The following is a 27,979-nucleotide window of genomic DNA, read 5'->3' on the forward strand; positions in this document are numbered from 1 at the left end:
CCACATTTTCCGGGTTGATTTGCCCTTTATTTTACTTGGACAACAAACGTACGATATAACCAGCAATTTTTGGATGCATGTGAGAATCACACATTTAATTGTTTGGCCAATATGCATTGGTCCCTTGCAAAACTTGTAAAATAACACAGTTGGTCTGGATCCTAAGCGTGGTTAGCTACCAATTTGTTCACCGTGAAAAATTAGCCAGTCATGTAATTTAAAACAACTTTTTGATATTTTTCCATTACAGATCCCATGTTTAGGTGTTCATATGCAAAGATTAGATATCAGCTTGTTGGTAAGCTTGCGTGCCAAACTTCAGTTTGTTAAAATGTACTCCAAAGAATTCACTTGGTTCATATGTTCTTGGGTTTATTACTCGTGTAAAATAAGTAGAATATTGAGGTAATCGCACACGTAGTATAAAGAAGTTCTTGTCAGAAAATGCTGCTTTTAAGAATGTCACAATCGATGGCAGCACGTGTGCTGTGCGTCTAGTTTTAGATCTCATGGACGGGATGTCTTGCTGAATCTTCCGTTATTATCCGCCTTGGTCAAATCTTTGTGCGTTCCCCAAGTGCATCTACGTCCTTGTATGCTACCCCAGTCACATTTACAATTTGGCACTGAATTAGTTTGAGGTGCCGAATGAGTCGAATATGTCCGTTTCAAATGATCCTTTCAACCACACTACCGATAGCTCTGAACAGTTTGAGTGTAAAGGATCTAAGAAGCACGAGAGCCCAAACGACAAAAAACGGAAATAAAGTAGAAAATATGGTAGGCAATTGAGTTTTGAAACGCGGGACTTATGCGAGTGAGGTTGCATGTTCGGTTGGGTGAGACATCTTCATCACTTATAAAAATGTCTCACGCACTCTTGATGTCAAGCGCACTGAAACGCCCAAGTCAGAGTGCAACTTCGTACAATCTAGCAACCAACTGTAAACATTTCCCGGGGTCCTTATTCCTAATAAAATCACTAACCAATTTCTCTGTTTTTTTTTCAGAGGTCCCAATTGAATTTTTGTCAAGCTCAGGTCAGAAATATGTGCCGATTGCGTGGGATTATTACAAGACTGTTCACGATGAGGTTGTGGACGCAGTACGTTTCTAGTCATATTGAGCTACTTGTTCCATTTGCTGCGTTTGGTAATTATTTCGGATCTTGTGTATTTTGCCCAAAAGATTCCCGTGTTTGCATTTCCAAGCGAAGGCAGTTTCCAACAATCTGCTTCCAGTTCTTATTGATGAGCATGTGGTAAAATACCATGCTTCTCCTAGATATCTTCAGACCAACTCTATTAGAGTTGACAGTTGATGGTTGGTTGAGTTGAAGAGCCATAATAGCGATAATCACCCTTCTTAACTGAGTATTCTAGTTCCAGCAGGGATGCATTGCGGCGGATGGCTAGCTGTTTTCGGTCAATGACCTGGCCTTGTGTGGGAACCTGTCCGAGACACAGAAGAGTTCATAACATTAAGAGGAGTATTCAAGCTTCCAAACAACGCTGACCAACTGTCAGTTGGTTTTCTAGGTTCGAGCATGAGGACCGCGTTAATAAAGAACGGGGAAAAATGCGCAAGAACGATGTCAATTTATCAATCGTCAGATTGAAACGCGCTTTTACTGCCTGTATGCTATAATTTTTTTCTAGAAATTTCATCGTAATACCATTGACAGAGTGGTTCCTGCGTGTTCTGTTTGTTCCTTCTCATTTTGGGCTAAACGTTTTTTCTTGGAGCATGTCTACGTGTCTCATCAATATTTGAGCAGAGTGACACAAGCCTGGAGACTGTAAAACACATGGAAGTTTGGCATGAGACCGTAGGATTACAAAAGTGAAGTTTATTAGCTTCTGTGCTCCTTATATAATGCACAATGAGAATAGCTTTAATAAAATTGGAGGAATTTCGCGGTGTTTCTTGGCGTTTCAGTATAGCCCGGAAGGCATGTCTACATTTATCGCACTCTGAAATTTCTTGAGACGCGAGGAAACTTTATGTAGTTTTGTTGACTCAAGACGGAAGAATGGGAACAAATTACTATAAGATGAGAAAGCATTGGCATCCAGACATATACATATATATTGACGACAAATATTGCGTTCAGTGTGACGCGGAGGACAGCGAATTAACGCTAATTCAGGGACCTGCGGTTTCGTTTTAAGCACGCAGACCAGACATTTGAAGACGGATGAATTCCTCAAACGAAGGACAGTGGTAAAATTAGGTCAATGTTGGTAATGATGGAAAAAATAATGTTCCTCCATATACATTGTGTTCTTAAGAATTAAAAAGTCCACTCACATGGGGAATGCATTCCACAATTTGATGTCATCTGCTGTCTTGAATTTGGTGTAAGCAAATCGCGGAGTGAAATCTTAACTTCAATGAAAACACGCTAGAAGATCGACACAACCGACTATATGGGTTTGTCATTTCATTCCCATTCCATCCTTTTATTCAGATTCTAAGCACATTGAAGAAGGTAGGAGTCGATAAGGCCGTTTGGAACTTGGTATCCGATGATTTTGAATCAGTTCCAGTAAACTGGAATATATCGTTCGACTTTGGGGTGATTAAGCAAATAACTGGAGAGGATAACCTGGAGAAACTCAAAGACATACTAGTACAAAAATTGAACGGAGTGGACCGCAGCTATACAATTCAAGTGGCAAAGAAAGGTTAGTAAACAATACATTTTTATTCTGGTTCTCTTCTTGACATTCAGCCTTCTTTTTTACTGTCTTTTGTGACTAACAAGGAGCATTGCAATGACAGCAAATATATAGATTCGTATAAGTCGTTTCCGCTATCGATGGTCTTCTGGTTCACAAATGTAAAATTTTCCGTATCCGCTGTGTGCTCATTGCACCCCTTGCAGTCGAGTATGTGATGAGGGAGCATATTGTTTGCCAACTAAAAAGGCCTCGTCCACTTGCTTGATGCACAATGGAAGTTAGTCTTGGTAATACGTCCAAAAGCACTCACATCCAAGAAGAGCATCAATCTCACGTGTGCAGCCATTCATCCAAGTTTGAGGCGTTGGCGTTCTTTTGATGGTGATGAAACACAATGTTGCATGAGGCATTTCGCGTGCATTTTTCTAACATTATAGTCCATGTGGTCAATGATTGAAACATTTGGTCATGTGAAGTACATTATTCGAACGCAATACACTCCTTCAGTGCAGATAACTAGGACTATAGTTCTGAACTTTTGTGCAACGATCCGAAAAATCCAATTCCTCAGATCCTGTTTTTCGCACTTTCGTCAAACTTTCTGGTATGTCACACCACCATGGTCCAAGCAAAACTAAGGCAATTGTGTAGCATAACTTATACCGGTAGGGAAACAATATTGCATTGGTGGGGCGATTCTGTTTCTTTTAACTCGTAATTCTCATGATTGGGTCACGCGCCCCGATGAGGATATACTTTGTGTGGTTGTCATGATAGACCAGGGCTAAATAAATTTCGAGATCGTAAGCGATTTTGGGCTCCTTATTCTTATAACTCTTCGCACATCTAAGTTTCAATGCACCGTGCGCTTCAACGGGTGCCCCCAAGTTCACTTGCACTGGTGTGTCGGAAAAACTATAACATTAAGGCGGCAACAGCGTCGCTTTCAATTGAAATTTCAAAACTCTGGTTTGGGTAATGCAGTAATGTGGTATTGTGGTTGATACTGACCGCACGACTCACGATGTGACAATCCGGAATGAATCTATGCACCTGGCTATACTCAACTAGTCTAGACCTTCATGCTGAACTGATCAGGAGCTAATTATCATGGGCATCCCTGCTTTATTAGGGTGGAATGAACTACTTTGAGCTTCGCCGTGGGGAATGATCATGTCCTTCCTATTCCATGGCTTCATCATTAATAACAGAGTTTTGGGAGTGAGCGATGTGTTTTACAAACAATGCGGTTACTGTGCCTTATTTGCACAAACAACCTGTGGTTTGGTGACCAGAAATATATAAATTCATTTCGGTCATTCAGTGATAAGCAATGAATCCTCACAAGACACAGGACAATTTTGTGTGAAACTGTTGCATCGTTTTCAGGAGTGGCTATATTCCAAAATTTTAGTAGTAGCGATAGGACTTATTTGCTTCGTTTCGTTAAATGACATTCGGTTTGATCCCTTTTTAAAAAGTGACTTTTTAGAAATAGGCGTTGCGCTTTGCAGTTGTTGAGAATACAGCATTAACATTTATTGAAAACACTCTGAAGTCCATGCAAAGGCCGTTTCACGTTAGCTTTTTCAATACTCCAATGAAATATGTCAATTATATGTAACATCTTTGGCATATGGGGTTAACTCAACCCACCATAGTTTCACATTAGTATTCAAAGATATATATTGCAAATATTTATTCCCCTCGTTCCTCTTTTGGTCAGATATCAAACTCACGTTTACCAACAAGGTTTGTGGTGTTCTGCTGATCAAACCGGAAGGTAAGTTTGAAAATTTTGCAGCCCTGTTTGTGGGTAAATAGTTATTTGAAGGATAGGAGGAGTTCATACTTAGTTCGTGTACGAAAAGGGATTGGTCACTATCAGGCAACAGTTGTACTTATCTGTGCCTAACCACTTAAACTCTTCTATCATCTCATGGAATCACACATGGGAAGAGGGTTAGATTATTGATATTCAGTTCAGCACTTGTTCTCGAGTTTGAGGCAGTGTTCAGCATTCAACTCTTGACAGTCTACTCTTACAACCTAAAACATCGGGAGGTAAGAACCGTCATTCTCTTCAACAGCAATTTCTTCTCCTAATTCCTTAGTACCTCTTTCCTGTTTCCATTACAGGCGCTGTTATAGAAACCATATCGGAAAAAGGTAACTCATCACTCAAACAATCAGTTAAACCGTGTCAGATTGACATGAATTGCTTGACTGGAGGATGACTGTAGCTTTGTTCTGTTTAAGTGCAAGCTAATCCCATTGCGGATCAGCACAACTGGCAAAACAGTCTATTTTGTATTTACTGCAAGAACGCCGCAGGTCGAACTGCCCCTGGAGATCCCTATGATAGGCACTGCTGCTGTTGCCAAAATGGATTAAGCAGATGTGCTGTGCTTTTCAGTTTATTGGCATAAACTAGCTTCAATTACATGACCAAATGTGGAATAAATTAGTTAGATCAACATCGATGACGAAAGCCGTAATCTATTCACATTCCAGATAGAATAATGAAGGCTCTTTCATCTGGAGGTAAGATATTGCCCCTGTCCTACAACCTCACAGCATTATCTGTCAAAGTTTCTACATGTGAAAGTTACAATGATTATTTCAGATTTTATACGGGTCAAGCCAGCTGATCACCTAGCTTTTCAAATGACAGTTATCACAAATTCTGATGGATACAAGATTATTCGCGTTGAAATTGGCCACTAATTTGTGTACACTTTGTTTCCAAACTACCAGATTCTCAACCGCCTGGTATCTCTGACGGTAGGTGCCATACATTTTTTTCTTATACCGTTCTTTGTTCTAGCACCGAATAATACAACTTTAGGTAGCCTGAACAGAATCCACTGAACGGTTCTATCTCAGTCACAAGTAATCGGGAACAAACTAAAAAAAGTAACCCGTCATTAAAAGTACAGTTTTCGGTCTCATCTTAATGAATAAATAAATTCTGGAAAACTTGATACATCATTTTTCGGAAGGAACGTCACTCTGATGTGTACCTTTAGACTTGCGAATAGGGAGGAAAAAACTGGTTCACTTTCATGCAGCTTGTGAACAGAGAACGTGTTATGATTTGTAGTCCGCCGGAAACGATGGAACTCCAGTTGTGAAGCACGTGTGGGATCAGTACATTTGGTCACCTTAGTCCTCCGAGTTAATAGCTATCTCATGTGAAGCTAACAGTAATGTAATCATAGAGCGCATGTTATGACAAAGGGCCTTCCTTTTAGTTAACTATACCTGGCAGGACAATCACATGAGTCACGCAAATTAGTCGGCCACATATAACATACATGAGGCTCATGTACTGATAATAAGATCCCGTTGTTGCTGTCCTCAGTGAAAGTCTTTTCTCTCTGTAAGTTGTTTCAGGTCGCGTGCACGCATTTTCATGCAAGACCATGCTTCCAGTAAGAACATAAGTTCTGAAGTTTCGGCGAGCCCTTTATATTATGGGAGATGCTTTTTACACCTAAATGCTTTCGCCGTTGCGTACGAGTGACAGTTTGAAAATCAGAGACCAAGTAAATGGGACTACAGAACTCATTTCACAGCCGTTGTCTGTCAGGTAGGGATATGAAAGCTTACGACGTTTGAAGGACATTGTGGTCCCACATACCTTGAAACTTAACTTGCACCACCATCCAAAAAACCGAATGATTATTTGGTATTTCGGCCCCTCAAACGTTGTATGACATTTTCTTGAAAATAGACAGACAAAATTTTCCCTTATATCTATTAGGGTTGCACAAACTTTGGCCTGCCTTCATCTGAAAGCTTGCTTGTCTAACTACAAGATATACACGTGAAGTACAATGGTTTATTACCGATGGTAATCGCCTTTGAACCTGTTTTTTTTAACAAGCAGAATTACCCTACAGTGCTTTCATTGGTTAATATCCTTAATTGAGTAAACCTATCCGAAAAAGTCGACCTCTGGAAGTCTTGATTTAGTGTGATTTATTATGTCGACCCTAGGACAAACCGCCGTCACTGAGGAGATTATTTTGTTCGCATTCCACCTCGGCCTTTGGTGCTTCAGTATTCGTTTCTTTATTGCACTTGCATAAAACGAGCTAGGCGTAGGTAGCCTTTATAAGGCACTTATCTTCGAAGGACTACGTTTCAAGAATGTACTTCAAAAAGCATAATTGATACTAGATTCTGGAAATTAGGCCTACCTGAACACTCATTCAACGTTTCGCACGTTGTTGTACATGGTGTTTATCGGACTGTACCACCTTGACTGTGAACTGTCAAGAAGTGAACCCCTAACGAACATTCACCTGTCCGAACTGAAGTACATATAACTGGCGCAAGAGAGGTTAGTCTGCAGCGTGATTACGCTGAACCTGATTAGGACGAAATGCAGCTCAACATCCCATCACAAATTTCATGTGCGTACTGACTTACTGGTGTGGTGAATGAATTTCTGGGGGATTCTCTATTACAGAATGAAACTGCTTTTAATAACTTATCATCATGAGACGTCCGGGTTATTCATATAAGCTTTGATAAAACTCAGTATGATGCGACAGAAATCATACATTTTCTGGTTGAAAGTCTTGAAGCGATGCGTCGTGGGTAACCCGAGATAGACTACGCCTTTGAAGGTTACTGTGTGAGCGAAAAAGAACCGGTAATCAGCGGAACCAGCGTAGAGTTTTTGTATTCTTTGCCACTTCTGACTGAACCCGATGATACTAAAAACACTAAGACCCATCAAATCAACTTGTAGGTTTCGTTTAATCTCTTTCTCGTTTTTGTTTGTTTAGTTTGCGCCCCGGGAGATCAGTTGCGTACGTTTATCTTATCATATGATCTCAGCACTGGACGATGTATGATAGCGTCACGCTATACAATTTAAGTGACAATTGACGTGTGCAATTTGTGACAGTCTGCGACAGCTGCTGAGTTTCACTTGGTTTATTCTGCGCGGGTCTCTACGCCCATGAGTGAAATCGCTTTCTAGAAATAACATACACCGTTGATTGCGTAATATATTTATTCTTCAGATAAACTAGCTAGCACCTGAGCAATATCATGAAGTAGAAGTATCATAAGTAAATCAGTCAGCAATAACCATAAAAAATGAATGATGCTTCGTCGATTGGCAGGCGATGTCATGAATCTTGGCTGATAGAAACAGTTGCCCTTAACGACCATCTACCTCGTGTGGGATACAGCTCCTCTTGGAAGACGGGGGTTTGTGCGCTTCGCTACATAACCGCGTTCTGCATTGCTGAGCTCTAGCGGCGCAATGGTGTTACCACTAATACAACATTCCAAAGAAAAAGGTGACAAAATCGATTCTTTATTTATGGTCACTTACTTTTTAGGATTGCGCGATAAATACTGCCAGACGGAACATTATTGTAGAGCCTTAGAGAGGATTGGTGTGTGTCTGATATGTTGAAGGTTGCTCTTTATCGGCAGTGAGACAACCGTGCCGTTGTGTTGTAAACATATCGCTTACCTTCTTTGGACGCCTAAGCAAACCAACAATATCCGTGCCGGTAACACAATACCAAAATGCATTTGAGGGAAAAGACGGCCTTGCTATCTAGTTAATGTGTTTCCTGAGAGGCAATTAGCTTCTCAGATACAACTCAAAGATATTTATTAGTGCCAAAGCTCCGCTGGCGTTTTGTATGTTTCCAGAGAGTTTGACGTTTTGCGAATTTTTTCTAACTTCTGAGAATAAGTACCATAATAATTCAATGTAAATGTGCATTGCGGAAAAAAGGCTGAAAAGACGATTCAGCGGGAATTGAGAGAAAACCAACAAATGAAGCAACCACTCAGCCTTAACAATATGCCGTAGAACATAGCTACCATGCATACAATTTCTCAGACTTGAGTGGAAGTAACAGTTTGTCGGAATCCATGATTTGTAAGGTGTGTTTAAACTTCGCAGCATTGCGGAAATCATTTTGCACCTGTTTAAGAATATGTTTAAAAGCAAATAAGTTTCACAAACTTGTGAATGTTTCCCCCCCCCCTTGTGGGTACACTAATCCAGTTAAAAGTACTTTGAAAAAACTGACTTGTTGCTGCTGAATGAGTATGTAAAATCGCGCACACCACACAGGATGGCCTCATCTGAAAAATCTCGTCCAGCAACAAAGAAAGTGAAGCAGCCACGAAAGAAGGAAATTCGTCTATTTTTATCCGCTTGCTGACTGTCATTTGAATGTCTTCCGGTCATGATTTGTTTTCCCTGTTTATGTGATGCAATCGTCGTAATGCTTGCTTAAAGTTTTTGCTTGGTGAACGCACTTCCAAGAAGCCTCTTTCAGTGGTTTTCGATGCTATCCCATACACTATAGTTGCGATTCCTGGTTATGTCCTGTGGTGTGTTTGTCCAGTGTCCAGTTAGCTTGGCTACTCGCAAGATACAAACACCAATTTGACATGCAGTTTGGTGGCATGAAAATAAAGCACAATATTGCTTATCTAGTGCGGTCGATATGGTGATCACATTTGAGCACACGCTAAAGGTCCGATAGTTTGGGTTTTTTCACTGAGCAGGGCATTACCAAATGCCAAAATACAAAATAAACGTACAGCTTCTACGATTACAAAGTATGTTCGATGGCCACGTATTTGCAAAACTTACTTTTGATCATGTTAATCACTCTTTATGTTACCCGGGTTGGCGTTAGCCTTACGTGCTTCACTATGGTGAATTGCGCACAATATCTGTCAAACGCGTACATACGTACTCTTTCACTAGAACGCCTCTTCCGTCATCTGGGTGTCTACAAAATAGTGTTGGCCAACTTGACCTGATGGGATGTAATGAGACATATGTTAGCTGTAAATGTAACTAACTGCTGTTGCATATCAGCTCTCACTAGTCAACCAGCCGCTAAAATAGTCAATCAGTAGCTAGCACAGGGTAGTACCATGTGAGAGTTACCGCTCCAAAAGGGAATTTGAACAGTGCTATTCCATCGACATTGAAAGATGTGCGTTCAATTTAGCTTCCTCTGGGAAGCGACTGGTGATGCTTATTTATCCACTTTTTAAAATCCTGGTCTGAAGGTTAACTACTCAGGCTGAAGTTCTACCAAAACGATTCAGACGTTACTCCGATTTCACTGACACCGGAAGGTGAGCCAAACACGACAAATCCGGTTCATTAGTGAAATCTGGGGGATTTTAATAAAAGCCTCCAGACAAGCAAACAAATTATGTGATGCACCTTGTTCGTTTGAGCCTTCAAAACGTAATTTTCGGGTAAAAGCTAGGTGAATGCTCTAAAGTTTTCTGATCTGTCGTTGAATCCATGAAGTCTATGAATAATGAATGATGAATATGATGCAAGGCGTTGCAATGAAAATCCCCATGCAGGTTTATGGAAAAACCTGTGGATGAAAAATTATCCTCGTGAGACTGTTACCAGATGCTGGTAGGTAGGTCGGATACGTTGCTTGCTTATTCGTCTGGTTTCCGAGAATTACGGTTGGATTGCCGAAGTGTAAAATTATTAGTGAAACGATGCTTGTTGAGATGGGCCGCAGTTTCCAAGTTTCCAAGTTTCGCATATTAGCCGCAGCCCCTTTGTGCCAGTTACGCCAGAATACCCTCAAACATCCTCCAGGTTTTCTCATCTTCAAACGGTTCAACATGAACGGTGCACAGGACCTTCGTCAAAAAGTGGGACTAGAGTCGAGCACCAGTGGGACATTCTGTGATATGGTAAGTCCGAATTTTTTGAAACCGCTTCTGAGAGATAGAATATGGAGTTGCTCGGTGCAACCAATTCATGGTCTTAGATTGCTACGGCCGATCTTTTGTATGAATATAAACTTCCACCAGTCAAACCTTTTTCAGTTAACGTATAATCAAAATCCGGTTAACGTCCGCTAGCAAACCAGGTCTCACACCTTCATCCTTTACTCTTATTCCTGCCATGACCATTTTTCTGCTTACGAAATTCAAAGACTCTATTCCAGCCTTCTTTGAAGATGCAAATGCATTGTCTCACAGAGGGCTATCCAACACATTCTCGTCTCTACGTGTCGGAAAAAAGTGCGAGTGCAACCCAATCCGCACTGTGCCAAAACCTTTTTGTCTTATGAGGGTGTTTTCTGAGGTTCATCCGGAGTATAACTTAATCTGGCGCCTGCATCACCATTCGGGTTTTCACCACTCACTCTATTCGGTTTGGGCTCGGTTAGCTACTTAGCTAACCTATTCTGTTCGCCTTAGATTATCCCTTCGACATCCTCTTGTCATGCTCTCACTTGACCACCCTGCAGCTACAAATTCTGGTGAACCAAATCTCACTCCAGAACTTGGTAAAGTCCTGCCTTGAGACAAACTTGGTTGCGTATCTTCAGTGTCTGAATTTTCGACTGTTGAATGGTTTGAAATCATCAAAACATATTTAATATCCCGACATCTGGATGCCTGGAACTTTGTTCAAGTGGACAGTTGTTTCCGAGGCAAATAGGGGGATTTGGTGACCCAATTACAGGTATCCTTATCTAATGGATTCTGGGCTGTTCGAAAGTTAAAGTTGTAAAATAAATAATTCCGTGTAGAATGCAACGTCTGAAAAAGGGAGGCAGCATACGCTGCCAAACTTTGTTCCACGTTTGTGACACATGAAATAACATTTCTATTAGGTCCAGCTTAAGAATCTTCTGAATTCCCAAGTTCGGAGAGTAGCAGCACTTCTGTCACCTGTCACCAAGAAGACAGCCCGTAGACATGTACGGAAAACCAATGACCAACGGTTTTCCACTAAGGAAAATATCAGTTGGCTGCTTGCAGTGCGTCGAAACGTGCATCACAACCTTTGCTGCGGTTAACAAATTCCTTGCTATTACACGACGTTTTTCGTTACAGGTGAATTCGCTCTTCGCCCAACAGATATTGTGGTATTCCGAGCATTATCAAGGGTGCAGACCCCTCGATGGGCTGACTGAAATACCCAGTTTAATTGCGAGCATCAATTTCGACTATGCAGGTCTGGGAGGGGTAAGCCTGCATGAATCATGTTTCCAAATGCTCTCCAACATCATGAATTCAATACTTCAAACGACTACCGACGGCAAGGTTGTTAACGAAACCGCGTTCAATGCACGAGGTACGTTTAACCCTTTCCTGTGTGCATGAGAGCCCATATTTTTATAGCAGAAAGCTCAGGATCCTTACCTAATTATAGTGTATGTCGCATATTTACGGCTTGGCTAGCAGCGTCTTATCGGTCTTATAGATTACAGTAATATTTTACCGACCATTTGTTTTGTTCACACTTTAAATTACTTTGATGCTAATTAATTTTACTCTAAGCTAAAGTCCAAAAGTGGCGTCTGTTTGTGTTAAAAGTATTAGTCAAGCATGTTCGCAGTAAGCCCGCCGGCCGATCTGTTGCAAGTCCATTTAGACGAGGGTTTCATTTCTCACATATCCGTACATCAAAATCATATTAGCGGGTCAACTGCGGCAAAGTCACCAGACGCCTTTACATAGTAGGAGAAACCATGCTTTGAGCAGACTATGCAGCTATGTGAAAGCGCTTGAAGTATACGTTGACCCAAATGTCGGGAGATAAAATTTCATACGCCTGTTGCAAGATATTATCAGGTTCAAACATGTTGGCATTACAAGTGGCACAGCCACTCGATCTCATTCATCACCGTCTCCACTTTTCAGCATACTATGACACCACAGAAGAGTCAGCGGGATCCGCCCATTAGCAAATCGTCACATTGGTGCTTGAAAACCTGGAGGTACTTTAATATACGGCTATGAACTTTGCCATCCTCAGGGTTCCAGTGCTCATCAGATGAGAAAATTAAGTCAATCTCTTATGACATCTTTTCGAAGACAAGTTTCCACGCTGAGATACCACCAGTTTGGCCGAGGATACAACAGAGCGGCCGTCGAGATGCAGGAATTGGGTTCGAATCATGGAACTTAGTGCATTCACGCAATGACCACTGAGATATACCAATTTCACATCTCAAGCAGTTGCTTGTTATACGTAACAGTCATGCTGACATAGCCACATAATGCGAATAAAATCACCCAACACTTCGGGTACTGGTTGCTATCCATAAAACCTGTGCTTAGTAAGTAATACCGGGCAATGTACGAATTGATATCTGAAAAACTTCTCCTGTACAAAATATTTGGGCTTAAATTACCAATGGACATTAATTCTGCGAAAGGAACAATCTTAGTCCGTATACACACTGGCATCCAGAAGTCCATTTTGTAACGTGGTCTACAGGCGGATGAAGCGTCATATTTGTGCAGTGTCAGGCAGATGGGATAAAAATAATTGTTTACGTTGCAACATTTCGCCTCTGGCATTCAAAAATGCTCAGACATTCTCCAACACTTTCTCCGTCTATTGACTGACAAAGCTGTCTCCAGTGCATAAAATGTTCTGGCGAATACCCTTCGTAATCTTCGAATGACGGCTAGGAGTTATAGTATACTGTGCTTTGTACCTGCATTATTCACCTTGGAGGTTTTGCTGTAGAGGAATTTACCAGAGATGATTCCAGAAGGCCATTTCGCTAAAACATATATCCCGAAAGGTACAATTCTTCAGGCAGTGTTCACTGAGGAAGTTTTAACCGCTTCAGCGTTCAGTCAGTGAATAATGTTCCTTTTGTAGTTCGGAGGACGAACATGGTCAAATGCATGAAGGGTTCAGTCAACGGTGCAAAGAATGTGTTTTGACCGGTTTTGCGTCCCTGTTAGAAACACCTCAATGGCAGTTCATCGTCTTGTTTGAATTTACAAATGTAGGATGCATAATTCGGCCCAACTTGCATGGATCCAAAACGATACAAAGCGTCGCACACCAACATGGTGTTTTAGAGATGTTAGAGTGTTGGCCAGTACTGACCTTTCATGTTTGGACGTGAACAAATCTCCAAAGTTTCGGCTAGGTGGACGTCAAACCATCACACCAACTATTCTTCTGTGAAATAGTCTTTTGAAAAAAAGCTTAGAATACTTAAAATCAGTTATTACCGTATTTCCAACAAAATCGCGCGTATTGCACAGCAATGGAAGGACAAACACACTATAAAGTCAATGCAATGTTTACAGACAACACGTGTTTGGCTAAAATGTTTAGATCTTTTCAAATTTTATCACATGGATCATATTTGGTATATCTGACTGCAGTAGATCTGACATACTGCATAAACCTCTTCTGAAATTTGATGACGGGCGCTAAGGGACACCTGTATTAAGTAATTACTGAAGAACACATAAACAGGAGATATTCGCCCTATAGGCTTGAGATGCCTGTAGTGTTTTAACTTGACAGGGTTTTCGACCTCCGTTTCTTCAAGACAGTTACCTAACTGTGTCTCAGAAGTTAGGCAAAAACAAGTCTACCAGAATTAGTGTTTGTAACCACTGTACTAATAAAACCATCACCAAACGGGCACTTCTTACGTCATGCGTTTTGATCGGTAATTTCTCCCGGAAACCTGGCACAGCAGAACGCGGTGAATTTTGTCCTCCTATGAAAACATCGTTCAGTCAAAAAGCACCAAAGCTACTCCAGTTCTGACAAGAAGAGCAGGCATCTTTTGAAAACGCCTTAAAACATTCAACATTCTTGTTTTTAAAAAACCGACAATGCTGAAGCATGTGGAAACGAGGAAAACCCTTGCTTTTTATCGTCACAAGTTTCAAGAACAGAATAATGTTGGAGATTTTTTCGTGTAAGATAGTTTCTTTAGTTTTCAGAGTATCTCAAATCACTGGTGAAGTGTTGAGCACACACAAATAAATGGCCATTAATCCCGATTTTCTAACGGATACTATGTCTAGCTTGAGTAGGGTTGGACGACTGACCTATGATGATTTCAGGTGTCAGCCACCAGTCAAGCAACGATGTGCAAGGTGCATAATTAAGCATAATTAATTAGAATGAGCCCACCACCGGCAGGCTTATTTTACTAAATCCCTGCTAGGATGACCATATTGCATATCATGAGCATGTTGAACTCCTCAAAATCTAGGGACTATTTTCCATTCTGGTGCTCCAAATTAGTGAATTACTCAAAAGAGTGAAGATGACTTAACAAATTTTAACACTAGAATATAGGCTGGAAAATGGTATGTTGGTTGTTTGGTTGGCTGGTAGGTCTGGGATGAGTTGTCAGCTGATTTGTTCTCAAACTTCTCATCACCATATGAAAACGGTTTCGGTTGGTCTTTTTGTGCGGCGACCAAAAAATGGAAGTCCGCTGCTGCGAAGAATAATTTTCCGTGTCACTTGATCGTTAGGGCCTTGATTTGATTTGATAAGCAGTGAAACGGGACTAGTGGCGGTTGTGTTGGTGAGTTGGCTCAAATCACCTTTACAGTATACTAGCTACATATTTCTGCCTTCGATTGAGCACAACGGACTGATTGTGTCAGCCAGCCATTATTCAAATACTTCTTCACGCAAAGCACTTCATCATCGCCACAGGGGCTCAATCCACCTTTGGTCGTTTAAAGAGGGATGCCGCACTGCTCCGACGTGAAGATATGGACAAGTTTCAAGGAAGTTACACATAATTCTGCTTCCCTCTTAGCCATGACACATGAGGTATGCGAGGGGACAATCTGACGGCCGATTTTTTCTAACAACATCCAGCCATTGCTATACGGACGGATGTGATTTTCGTGAAATATGATTGGGCAGGATAAACGGCATCCACGTAAACAGCTTTGCTTCAGTGGGATTGATCACTTAGACAGAGAAGAGCAGGAAATTCGACCTTGCAACTTACATGTTCAGTGTTGTAAACTTATGTTGTGTATACCTGACGGCTAGTCAGATCCGACAGTATGATCAGTACCGGGCAACTTTGCTGCTATAATCGAGATGGAATATTCGACACTACACAATTAAAATGTGCATCAAACATACTCCGGGATGTTTACAAACCGAAGTATTGGAGGCTTTACGTCTAAACCAGTTGCCTCCAAGCCCGCTAAGGACTACGACCAAAAACCTTTGTCTCTAGGCTGTCTGTTTTACTCATGGTATGAGAACGTTATACGATTGGATGTGGAATAGTGCACATTTAGTTGAAATAGTGTGTTTATCGCCACCATATGATTTTACTTTGCAGTGGCGGGAATTCCTAATCCTATTCAAGTTCTCGATCCAAGTTGGTTGGAGTCGCATCGTCGTAAGTTACAGTGCTACCGACAAGTGCACCCAGATATGATGGACGTTAAGTATACCGCTAATATATTTTTCTTCCTACTATCTTCAGAGAATCCATTCAAGTACAACCCAATCTGCTTTGACCTCAAATGGACAAGAGTATATCGTAGGTGTTTTAATTTAATGAACTGTTTTGATCTGCCGAGGACTTCATGATTTTATGACTATTCAGTTCTGAAAATCATACGCTACCATATCAACGCGAATCTTTATTCTCTCGGACGGTGCTCATTTAATTTAAACATGAGCATCCCAATAACTATGAGGATCTCTCAATATAGCGTTCTACTCAAGGAAACAATTGTTAATGAGCGAAACCAAAGAAAAATTGAACTCACCAATAGAAACACTTTCACGCTGACGTTAGTCCCATAAACACTTGTGTATTACGTTTCCTTTCAGTCACAATGTACGTTGTTTGAACCCTCCCACCGAGAGAACGTCATTATGCACGGGTTGGATAGCTTTCCTCGTTGTGGGCTATTCTGTCTGCGGACTAGATACTGCTCAGCACCTGGTTACTCAGTGATATGCTAAAGACGTATTGTCTCACGATCTTAGCACACCTCGTGCCTTATCGTATTTCTTTAATGACCTCTATGTGTAGTTGAGTAGCAGGCCCCATTTACCAAGGTCAATCTCTATGTAATATGCATAACAGAACGTTCCGGACTCTACTTCCTCGTTGTTCAAGACTGTGGACTAAACGTTAGCCAGAAAATGGCACTACCGTTGCCCATCGATAAAAATGGCTGCCGAATATAAGGCCTTTATAACGGGTAATATAGCGCTCCTTCTCAACCCAAACAAAAATACTTCTAATCGGTTTCTAGATAATGGCCTTGAAGTGTACTTTTCCGACAAACCTACCGTTCTTTCTCCTTAAAATTTCCTATCCAGGTCTTGTCAGAGTGTAGTTTCTCTTAGTAAATTGGGCCAACGAAAGAAACTTGCATTCAGGCATCTTACTTCTGCCATTTACTGGCTCTGAAGCACATCTGCAAGCTGTCGTATTATCGCGATATGGAAAATAAGATTATCTTCACTGTATTCAACAGTCTTCAAGAACAACGAACACTGCTCTTGAAGTTGCAGAACCGCTCAGGGAGGAGAACATTCAGTTTACTCGATCAAATCGGGAACTGTAGTCAAATACCGTAACCGATGGCGGAACTTTCGTACTTCTTATAACCTGACTGTGAACATATTCCGTAAGGTGACTTATCATAAGGAAAAACAGCACGTTTCATTTAGCGACAAGTTGCCTGAATAAAGATCATGCCCAGACAAACGAGAAAAACCCCTTCCTGAGATGTTATTCTTTCAACCAATCATCGCATTCTTGTTTTTACAAATACGTATTAGAGAGCAATAATAAAGCTTGTGGCATATTTGAATATGTATGTGGAACACGATCGTGGACCCCCAGCCCCAATCCTGGAGAGCTGACCACAATCTCATTGTGACTTAGCATCCACCTAGTGGCTTACCATTTGCCGGGCAAGTAAACTAGTAATTCGAGGTTGATTACACTGGCTATCAACATCCGTGTGTCATTTTATGCTCAAATGACCACTTTGAGACCTGGGCAGTGTACTCAACTCTTCACGGGGAGTCAGCTTTCTGTTCAGTTTGATAGGCAACAATCAAGCGTAAATAATACCTTTGTAACGTCACTTGTATAATTTAAAGCTGTACTATTAGTCTAAATTTAAAAGACTACTTTTATTCGTCCGGTTTCCGTTAGAAACTAATGTTTACGTTCCCAAAACTCACGAACTAACGAGCAGTTTTATTTAAGCGCATTTTGTGTTGCTCAAATATACCCGTCCAAATGAGTGGTGGATAAAATTCTTCTTAATCCAATCATTATCTGTCTCAAGTCGCTTACGACGTTAACGCTGACTATTTCACCTACACCATCGATTTTTCCGTCTCTACACGTTGTTTGAAATAGTTGATTTGATATATTGACCAGACGTTGAAGGTATTTTTTTACTGCATTTCGCAAGACCCGTGAACCGATTTTGAAACTGAATAGGCAACATTTTTTGATTGTTTTTCTCTTTATCCTACTGGATGTCAGTGTTTAATCTTCGTCAACAAATAGCCTAAAACTGACAATTTGTGACAATGAAGCTTATCTATTTACCAACCGAAGGAAATCACTCTTCGCATTTGGAAGAATGTTCTCGTTTAATTTGTAGCGAACGAAGGCCTGTGCTTGTATTCGGAAAACGAGCGACATCAAATTGGTAAGCTATATTACTCTAGAGAATGACGCTGAAATTAAGTGGAATTATATTCATATGGCTTGAACCTGTTAAAATCAGCAGGCGTCAACTCAGGAATTTATCGGTATCAGCAGACGTGAAAGTCAAGCTTGACTAATTATGCGGTATCGGTGCGTCTCTCTCAGTTGGTTAAAGAATACATTTTTGTAGTGCAATAAAACATAGCCACTATGGTGTCAGTTGATGTTTGACCGTGCGTATATTTGACGTTTTTTGTGTGTTTCATTTTCTGATGACCAATCTGGAATGTTACCTCAAAAATCAACGTCGTACCAGCACAATGTTTAATTGACGGGTTTCGATTCATCCGTTGCAAAATGTGTGCGTGGAATGACGACTTGATAACAACTAAATTTGTTGATTACACAGTCGGCCAACTAAAAAAATTATTCTCATCCATCACAAAACTACAGGCATGTGCATGTCATTAAAAAATCTTGATGGTTCTATCACAGGCTCTTAAGCGTGCTAATATCTGTGGTCACAATGAATCGCACCAGTCCTATCCAACACACTATGGTGTGATCCAGTAAGAGTCTTTAAACTGAAGCAGAAGTGTCTGGCATGACAGAATTACAGGTTATTAAACCGCCACTAGCGTAAAACTACGTAGCGAGATATCGCTTCAGGATAGTGATTTGAATGAGCAAATTTTCCAACAGACATTTTGCAGTGAATTGATATGAATCAGTATATTCACTTGCAATAAGATTTTCCAGTAAGTTGAAAAAATCGATGTATAATAAGGCTTTTTCTATAACTACTCCTCCAATAAACCCGGATAGAAAATCTAGAGTACCAGATCTCTGAGGTAGTTTGGATAGTTCGGGGACGGATAGGCGTTCATTAGAAGATTGATGGATGAGCACTGGCTGATTAGACGCACCTGCTCAAAATCAGTGGTGAGCAAATATCATGGGATCTCATACAAACACATAGTCCGATAAGGTGTTACTATATTTATGATTCATGTGCGTTTATTTGCCTTTTATCAGATGAGTGCTGGTCCGTTGGTGGAGCTAGAAATATGTTTTAAATTATTTTGTTTTCATCATATGGGATATAGTGATAGCATGGGCTTTGTTGAAACGCCCACTGAATACTTTTTTCCTTATATACTGAGGATGGAAAGTTTACAAATCGATAACGGGATTTGGGGAGCATTTGAGTTACTACTGATGTACAGTATTAATCCAAACTGAAATAACCGGTCAGTTAGGTGCGCTTTGAGCTCTAGACTTTTAAGCTTACATTACAAATAAATTCATTTTGAAACACCTAAACCGCAAAAAGCGATGGTGGTAACTGTTTTCATTTTAAGCCAATCGGAGAAACGTTTGGAAAAGTTTTCAATCACACTAATGATCAGCCGCCCGGTGCATAAAAGTTGGGCGTTTTGCTATTGGCCTAAAATTTCTCGGGTTTAGTAGTCCCTGAGCCTCCTGAGATGTGAATTGTTTATCACTCCCAAGAAGGCTATACCAGCTGAAAATTAAAGCTCGGTTTTTCAGCATAGCTTCACTGAGAGGAAGATATCTCTTAAGGAATTAACCGAACGATTACTGCTACTATTAGCTTGACATACACAGTCCAAAATAAAGACTACTGATGGTTCCCCCTTCTTGTTGAGTAAAACATTTGAGGCTTCAAAGCACGCCACGTTGTTGATATGGAGTGTATGACTGATTCTATTTAGTCTATCAATCATAATCAGCATTTTTCTGCCCTGCGTCACATGAATAAAAGGCAAAATCTTTATATATCTTTATCTTTATCTTTATATCTTTTATATACACGCTCACTGGAACAAAGTCCGCAGTTCACAGCGATCACAACAGTTGCTTGCACTTTACTAGTTAAATTCTCTCGCATTTCCGGACAGTTTTTGTCACACAAACTAAAAACAAATATATATATGGCATCGTGCAAATTCTCTGTCTACAAGAAGATTTTCCTCCAAAAAACGTAGTTTTACGGGGGTACCATAATATTCATCCCCTACCCCAGAAATCAGTTAAAAAGCAGCAGCTTCACGGTGTTTACTCGTCATCCAGTAATGTGAACGCAAAAGGGTGTTGGATAATGATCCCACGAACAGGAAACGACACGCAGACGCATCTGAAACTTACGGCCTCAACTTGTTAGGTTAGTTTTCATCCCACTCAGGTAAGTAGATCAGTCTATGCATCTATTCAACTACGGCAAACAAGTAAGCTGAATGCATATCTTAATTTAGTCTGTTCAGCACCTAAACTAAAATGAATTTTTACTCTAGATGGTTGAGTTTATTATCGAAAGCTGACGGCTAATTGCTTATTATCCATTAGTCAAAGTCGTGAAGCTGTGAAACAGAATCAAGAATTCATACACGTATTTGGGTAACACAAGCTGCTGTATTTCGTTGATTATTCAGTATAAACGGCTTCCTGAATTCTACTCTCCCGTCTCACACAGAATAGAATCACAACACAACTTCCTGGATTGAAACGATGAGTTTCTGGAAGTTGTGGTGTTCAATGTACCAACAAAAGTGGGACGCATTCGAGTTTTCATCCCAATTTCACGTGGCTAATGACAAAGCCCAAAATCGAATGAAAATTTTTTAACATTTCGAGTTATATGTCATTTATAGGTGCAAACTGAAGTCGACAACAAATCCATTCTACCCACACTTCCCCCTGTACACAAGATAATAAACTGGGCCTATAGCATAAATACCGACTGTTGTGAAGCAGCGTAGACACGTCCTATGCTATGAGATTAATTCGTCTACATCAAACATAGATTTTGATATTTTTCAAAGCGTCGTCCCACATTATCTGTTTTAGGACATCTATCGACTTTTATTCCCTTATAGAGGTTCAGGTCTCTGGTCAAATAATGGACCCCATTAGATGGAACTTTGAACCGGAACGTTTTTCGCCATATTACGAACAGGCACGGACATATACAGCTCAATCGGTGAGTAATTTTTGTAGCGAACTTTTGATTCTCATCCATATCCCCAGGTTTGTTATGACAAAATTATGCTTCGCAGTTGCAGCTAGTTTGACTCTTCCGTGAAAGTTCCAAAATATAGCATCCCCCAAAGGATTTTTTTCATAGAATGAGTTAATACAACTCGTGCGACTTTCATTCCGAAATACTGACTACTGTAATAAGAAAGATGTTTGTTTGTGTGTTGGTGATACTTGGAATTGTTGATGTCATCGAGTGCTAAGTAATGTGTTTACACATCACTGCAACCACATTACGTAACGTTTTTTTTTCTCTAAAGGATGTGTGCTACATGGTGCCATCGTATGCATTTGTATCCGTTATTCACGGTTTTCCAACTAATCCTGGAAACTCCGTTATTCAACCGGCTGACTCCAGAGGCTGCCAGTGTGTCAGTTATCCATTTCCAAGGTTGCGCCATCGTGGGCGACCCATTCCGGATCATTCTAGCCAACAGAAATCGTTTCAAAACCGGGTGTAGAAATTTCCCGCCATTGAAACTATTCATCGTTGTGATTTGTTCAAGTTTTGTTTTATTTCCATTTTGATTTTTCAGTCACAACTACACCTCAGTTCTCAGGATAGCTTAGGGGAATCCAGCGTGCCTCTTAGGTCAGAAGGAATTAGTTTGTCCTACATTCATAATAACCGGAGCACAAATCCAGAAATGAACAAGAATATTTGCCAATCATGGGCACCAAAGGAAAGGGATATGAGTGCCTGACCTGTAGTATAGGATAGAGGAAAGAATAAGGGAATTGCAGTAATATGGATATAAGCAAAACTGGTAGTAAATAAGGCCCACATTTGAGTGTTCTGCAACAATCCAATCTGTATCCCGTGGTCAAAATATTTTGTTAGGCCTGGTCTGCAGGTGTCGGGTAAACGGATTTTCCTCAGTTTTATCCAGGTATAGACTACTGTTGTCAAGCAATCACGTAGAAAAAACTAAATTGCATGTCACGAAGTAACGAAGCACAAACGTTTCGATAAACATCTGAAAACCCTAAAATCCATCACACGCAATTTAAAATAAAGGCAAACGAACAACCCCTCGATCATTTGAGTTTTTTAAAAGATGGTAACCGCGTTAGAAGCGAGTGAACCCTGTTAGTTATTGCCCAACTTCAGTCCACTCGGTTAAACATACCAAAATGCTAATGAAGACGCACTTGTTATATACCTTAACTTCAGCTGTCCAAGTCGCTTGGCAATATGGGGCTGCTGGACTCTGCATTAACCATGAAACCGGAGGCCTTCCGCATCCAAGATGAACTTCGCGGACTTGTGGGCGACGTCCGTTTGCTATTCGATTTGTTCAGTTTGGGTATCGAACTGAAAACAAAAGAACCGCGAATAATTTTGAGCACACTCAAATCAAGGATGCAAATGCCCGAAAAAATTAACGAAGCTTACATCTTCCATGTTACTGGTAAGTCACCGTGGTTTTTGTGCGAAAAAATCGGTGCGAAGCTTAAGTACAAATAAACTATTTTGTGAGTTAGGATTTATAACAACCGGTGACCTAGTCAACTGTACTTTTATCGATACATTTTTTAAAGTTGAGTTACAGGGAGAAGTACTCAGATGAAATAAAACATAATTTTGTGAGAAATAATGGTCCTTACTTGAAATCTTTCATCAATGAGACAAAAGTCCAAAAAATGTACACTAGATACACACAAGTCCTGAGCTTGTCATTCATAAGACAGTTCGAATATCCTTCTAGTTCAAGTGCTGAAGACCGATGCCTTCGACGTTCTGTTTTCAAAGCACCAGTTCACTATTCAGCCAAATTAGACTACATGCACTAGATCAAAAGTGCACCTTACGTTACGTGTAGACACATTTATTTAAATACGTTTCCGTTGCATTTCGCTTAAGAAGTGGAAAACGTCGAGGGATCAGAACCCACCGTCTCAAAATTAAATAAGCATTGGTCTCATTCACCGCCGGTTTCTGTCGACACATTCACAACCACATAAATCAAATATATCTATATATGCTGGAATAAATTACCTCTAATATAACAATTTCCAGCTTGTCTCGCGGCTGTTCTTCCGAATGAGAGATACCAAAATTGCCAAACCTTTTGTACTTCGATTTCGCCATGCTCCACCTCTTATTCCATAGCCTTTACCATTTGAATTTTATCACGTGTCCTTTGAACTTACCGAAGAAAGCTAAAAGCATTTTTCCATCTGATTTTTCTTTCTCCTGGGTTATAAATCTTATTTACTGATGCGGTAATATCCAACAAAACACTTTTTTATCATTTGATACGAAATTGGCCTGCGCATCTCTATTTGATGCCATTTGCGACGTATTTGCTTTGCCCGTCGAGGGAGCTTTCGTTACTGTAGTCCGGAAAACTTTCTGAATTGCGAGAAATTGAGACAACGCAGACCGTTTATTATCCAGCTTATCCAGTTCAAGTGAGGTTAAAATGGTAATGGGGCTGACAATGCTGAAGGAAACATCCCAGTGTGTAACGTCGCTAACTGTTGCTGAATGATAAATGTCATGTTCTATTCAAGTCGGATCACAGATTCGTTTCTAACTCACTGCTCAATTAACTACCCTGTTGTGAAAGTAGTGAATAGCGCTACAGCTGATGAAAATGCCTTTATTTCACCCTTTCTAAGATGCACATACAACACTTTCAAAGGTGACTTGCGGCGTACCCCTGCCGAGGACGAAAACCCGTGAGTGAAAACAGTCACAAAGTTCATTTTCCTTTCTCATTTATTAGCAAAACTCCTAGTTTTTGGCATCTCAGGCACCAGGTGTCCGTTGGCTTTTACATTTCGATTGTTACTAGCATCCCTATATAGGTGAAACGGAATAACGATATTCCCTCTTAACTTGCACAACTCCATTTTTGACTGCTACACTCCCAAACTTCTCTCGCTAAGCACATGAAAGCAGACCGCGCGCTGGACGAATACTAACGAAGCAAGTGATCGCTGAAACAACGGCCAAAACTAAATCAAATCCTTTGTTTTTAAAGAAAAACAGAACCAAATCTCAGCACCTTTGAAATGGTACTTTGGTCCGTATGATAATTGCAGCAGTTCATTCGTTATTACTTTAGCTGGTGTGGAACAGAAATATGATTAGTGTGGCTGAACTCCAAACAGTAAACGGACATAGTTTTCGAAAAATTTGGTGACACTCAGTAGATTTATTGCTGGGCAGTTTGTTTTGGCCGTAGATCGCGAGAAAGAATTAATGGAACCCGTTACAGTTGCCTTACGAGCGAGTTGGCGGACGTGTGAAGGCTAATCTTCTGCGCATTGCGTACCATAAAAGTGCATATAGAGCGAAATTGACGATTATCCGTCTGTGATAAAGGATCACAAAATGACAAACATAACGCGTTCACGGCTTGACTAGAATATTTACCGAACTAACGGTAAAGTTTATTTCAGTTAACATGGATCATATTTGCATTTATTCGTGGTATCCCACGCACATGCCCAGTACGTTCACTCCTCTAGAGAAGCAAGTTCACATGTTTTCCGCGAGGTATGAATATCCATGTAGGAGGACGGACGTTTTAATGCCCTCACCCACATTTGAATTCAATTCTCCCTTAGAATTAGAAAATAAGGTACCAACAATAGTATTTGGTTTTCAAAACAAACTCCAGCACTGAGCTAAACGTTTATTTTTCAGAGGGAGAAAATGAATCTTCTCATCCTTTGACCGGTGCGTTAAACGGTTTGTCAGACGCTGTAAAAAGACTTCAGTTAATCTGAAAAAATAGTAGTGAAAATAGCTATGACTGTAAACTTGACCACACTTCATTCTTATACGTCTTTGCGGCAAATGTCTCTGTATTTTTAGATTCGTGTAACATTCATACTTAGCCTATATCATATTGTGCAACACAATCTATATTTTCACTATGCGTCTTATGATAGTTGTGGTGGCGCAGTATCCCACTGAACACCGCTTTGTTCAACACGACTGCTGATCGATCGCTCTCACCTGTCACGGTGAAATATCAAGCAGTACACTTGAACCATACCAGTTGACAAGAATTATTATAACTTTTTAAGGTCACGCATTCCGCTTAACATACGCTTTACTAATTTTGTGAATCCACTTGCTTTCTAGTAGCGGATTTAACCACAATAGCGAACTTATATTTTTGAGCCGTGACATTGAACTTCGTGCATAAAACGTGTCATACATTCTTCAATGCTTCAACAAAACTTGAGCAACTCAAAACGGTATTCTTCCTAAGAGGTATTCATTTATTGCCTCATTTGGTATTTATCAATTGCAGGCTTGTATAGGCCGCATATACCTCCTTGTGAGTTTTGTTTCTGAAAACGTCTAACTTATGTTTTATTATGGATGTTCATGTCCTTGTTGTGAGTACGGTTCTTCTCACGACGGGATAATTTTGCACTCGAATCTAGGGGCGCGAAATCTTGCGGTGACGTGAACCAGCCTGAAAAGTCCATGTAGTTAGATTGATCAACGTCGTTTTTAACCCACTTTTATTTTCTGTGCTGTTATAAACCTCGGATTATAGTGCCACTGTTGTTTTAACGAATATACCTAGCCAACGAATTCACTAATAACTCATGCCACACAAAGCACTGATAAATGAACAAGTCGCTAAAGTTATTTTCATTTTTCACACTGCGTATTTTTTATCAAATGCACTTGAGTACGAATTGAAAAAGTTACAACCCAGGACAATTGCAACGTGCATATAAGCTGCATTCGCTTTATAACGTCAGCTTTTATCTCGGTTAGGGACAGGACGGGATCAATGGAGCCTTTCAGGCAGTGCAATACCTGTTTTGTTTTCCATCCTAAAATCCGTTCAGTCTTATGTCGTACACAAACATTGAAGTGCAATTACATGAAGAGAGTCGTGGCTTTGCAAACCGAGCTGATTTTAACAGATACCCAAATAGAACTAAATTTGCAGTTTCCTGGTTTTCAATATTCCCCAGCGGAATGTGGTAAAGCACTCCAGTTCAAACTTAAATTGTTATGGACATTGTGAATGCTGTCAGCGCGCTTCACCGTACTGTGTCAAACTCGTGGAACACACTCAGTTTATATTGCTCACCGTTTAAAATCGCACGTTGGCCTTTTGGCTTGTTGTTTGATTCGTGAGAGGAATATGAATTAGTCAAACTTTAAGCCAAATTACGAGGCTATAGAATAACAAACTGCATTTTGCAGTATATTTTGCTGAGCCAGGGTTTAATGAAGTGACTTACAGGTAGAAACTAAAACTCGTAATTCCTGTCAGCTTAAGATAGTGACATTTGTGAAAAAGCCCGCCGATTAATGTGCGCTGACTGTTATCTTGAATGATGAGAATAATTTTCATGTGAAACTCTGGAGCTATCGTGCGACATTCTTTTGCATACATTGTCGTGTTTTTCTAAACTCGTCGAGCTTTGACAGGTTTGGCAAAGTGACCTCCCAGTTTGCTACGTACCCTCATCTAGAGACCTTCACATACATTCCTCCGGCAGATCTCATCTCCATGCTTGCATTATGAAGATTTACTCTGAGTACGACAAAACGATTCCGAGGCATCATTCAGATACGACAAATGTTTCGGCTCAAAAAAGTTTGAAAATCTTTTCCGAACTTTCTCCTCAAGCCCCTACAACTTTAGTTGCACCAAGTAGTTACATTAAAGGATGCACCTACGGATTTTGACGTACCTTTATTTCCCCCTAAAAATAAGCATCAGTTATTGTCAGTAATCGAACGTTTGTCCATAATGCGCTTATAACACTGCTCTACCCACTTTAGATTCAGACACCCTGCGTAGATTTACAAACGGAACCACAGTAATTTCCCAACTAACTGTGGGCAATAATTTTATTGAAACCAGGAAGAACAAATATTGGATCGGTTCTCAGTTGTGCAGGTGGCGCTGGGTTAAACAACTGTTGCATTAACAGAGAGAGCTTTAAACTCCTGAAATTCCTTTCGCACGAATAATCTTTACCCGCAAATTAATAGTTGGGAAGCTTGTATTATCTTACTAGTGCAAACAAACCAGACCATGATGCAGTTTGTATCATGGACCCACTCAAACTGTAGGGCACATTGATTGTCTTACATGGGGTTCTGTGATTACCTGACGAAATATTTTGAGCACTCTTATTTGCGGGGTCAAAAAACATATGTAAATTTGGACTATCAAGAGCTGACCAGACTACTCAGACAAGGAATATAAGAGGGGGAACAAATACTATCGTTTCATTTAAAGTTGAGTCAAACGATACGCAAGAAAATGTACATTTTAACCCAATGTTCATACCCCATATTGGACATTCATTTGTTGGTGCAAGAGGTCAAAATTGTTGCACCCCAGTGCTCTTAGTGACCTCGTAACTGACACTTTTACTGGAGCTGTGGATACTCGGTGGTTAGGACGCACATGTATGAGCAGGTTTGCAGTTTCCTGCACATGAACTTCATTGCCATTTCGTAATCTCCATTGAAAATTTCAAATATTTTCAGACTTCTAACGGTCTAAAATTATCGCATAGGATGGGCAACTTCATAATATGAATGTATGATTGTCACCCCTGGTGCTGGGTAACACGTAACTATGCTTGGTGAATTTTGTGGTTGAAGCTTGACTGCCGGTATATTCTATACAGACACTAGTTGCTGATACTGCCGATCAGCAGCTCGTGGTAGAACGTAAAGTGTTCGAGCAACTAGCAGCCCAAATAATAGTGAGTTTGTAACCCTTTGGAGTTATGTGAGACGCA

The 27,979-nt window shown here is 40.4% G+C and overlaps 1 protein-coding gene across 1 annotated transcript; it reads left to right on the plus strand.

The window, feature by feature from the left end:
* Nucleotides 1–2,470: 2,470 nt before the first annotated feature.
* T265_12969 (hypothetical protein) lies at nt 2,471–22,640 on the plus strand (the record flags this gene model as incomplete). The annotated part of the gene is made up of 7 exons (XM_009166518.1): nt 2,471–2,687; nt 4,411–4,467; nt 10,264–10,412; nt 11,568–11,808; nt 19,161–19,343; nt 21,070–21,173; nt 22,404–22,640. Coding segments are annotated over 7 exons (1,188 nt in total), but the record flags the coding sequence as incomplete, so codon positions are not given.
* Between the last annotated feature and the right edge of the window lie 5,339 nt (nt 22,641–27,979).

Source organism: Opisthorchis viverrini (assembly GCF_000715545.1).
Source record: "Opisthorchis viverrini unplaced genomic scaffold opera_v5_26, whole genome shotgun sequence".
Lineage (NCBI taxonomy): Eukaryota > Metazoa > Platyhelminthes > Trematoda > Opisthorchiida > Opisthorchiidae > Opisthorchis > Opisthorchis viverrini.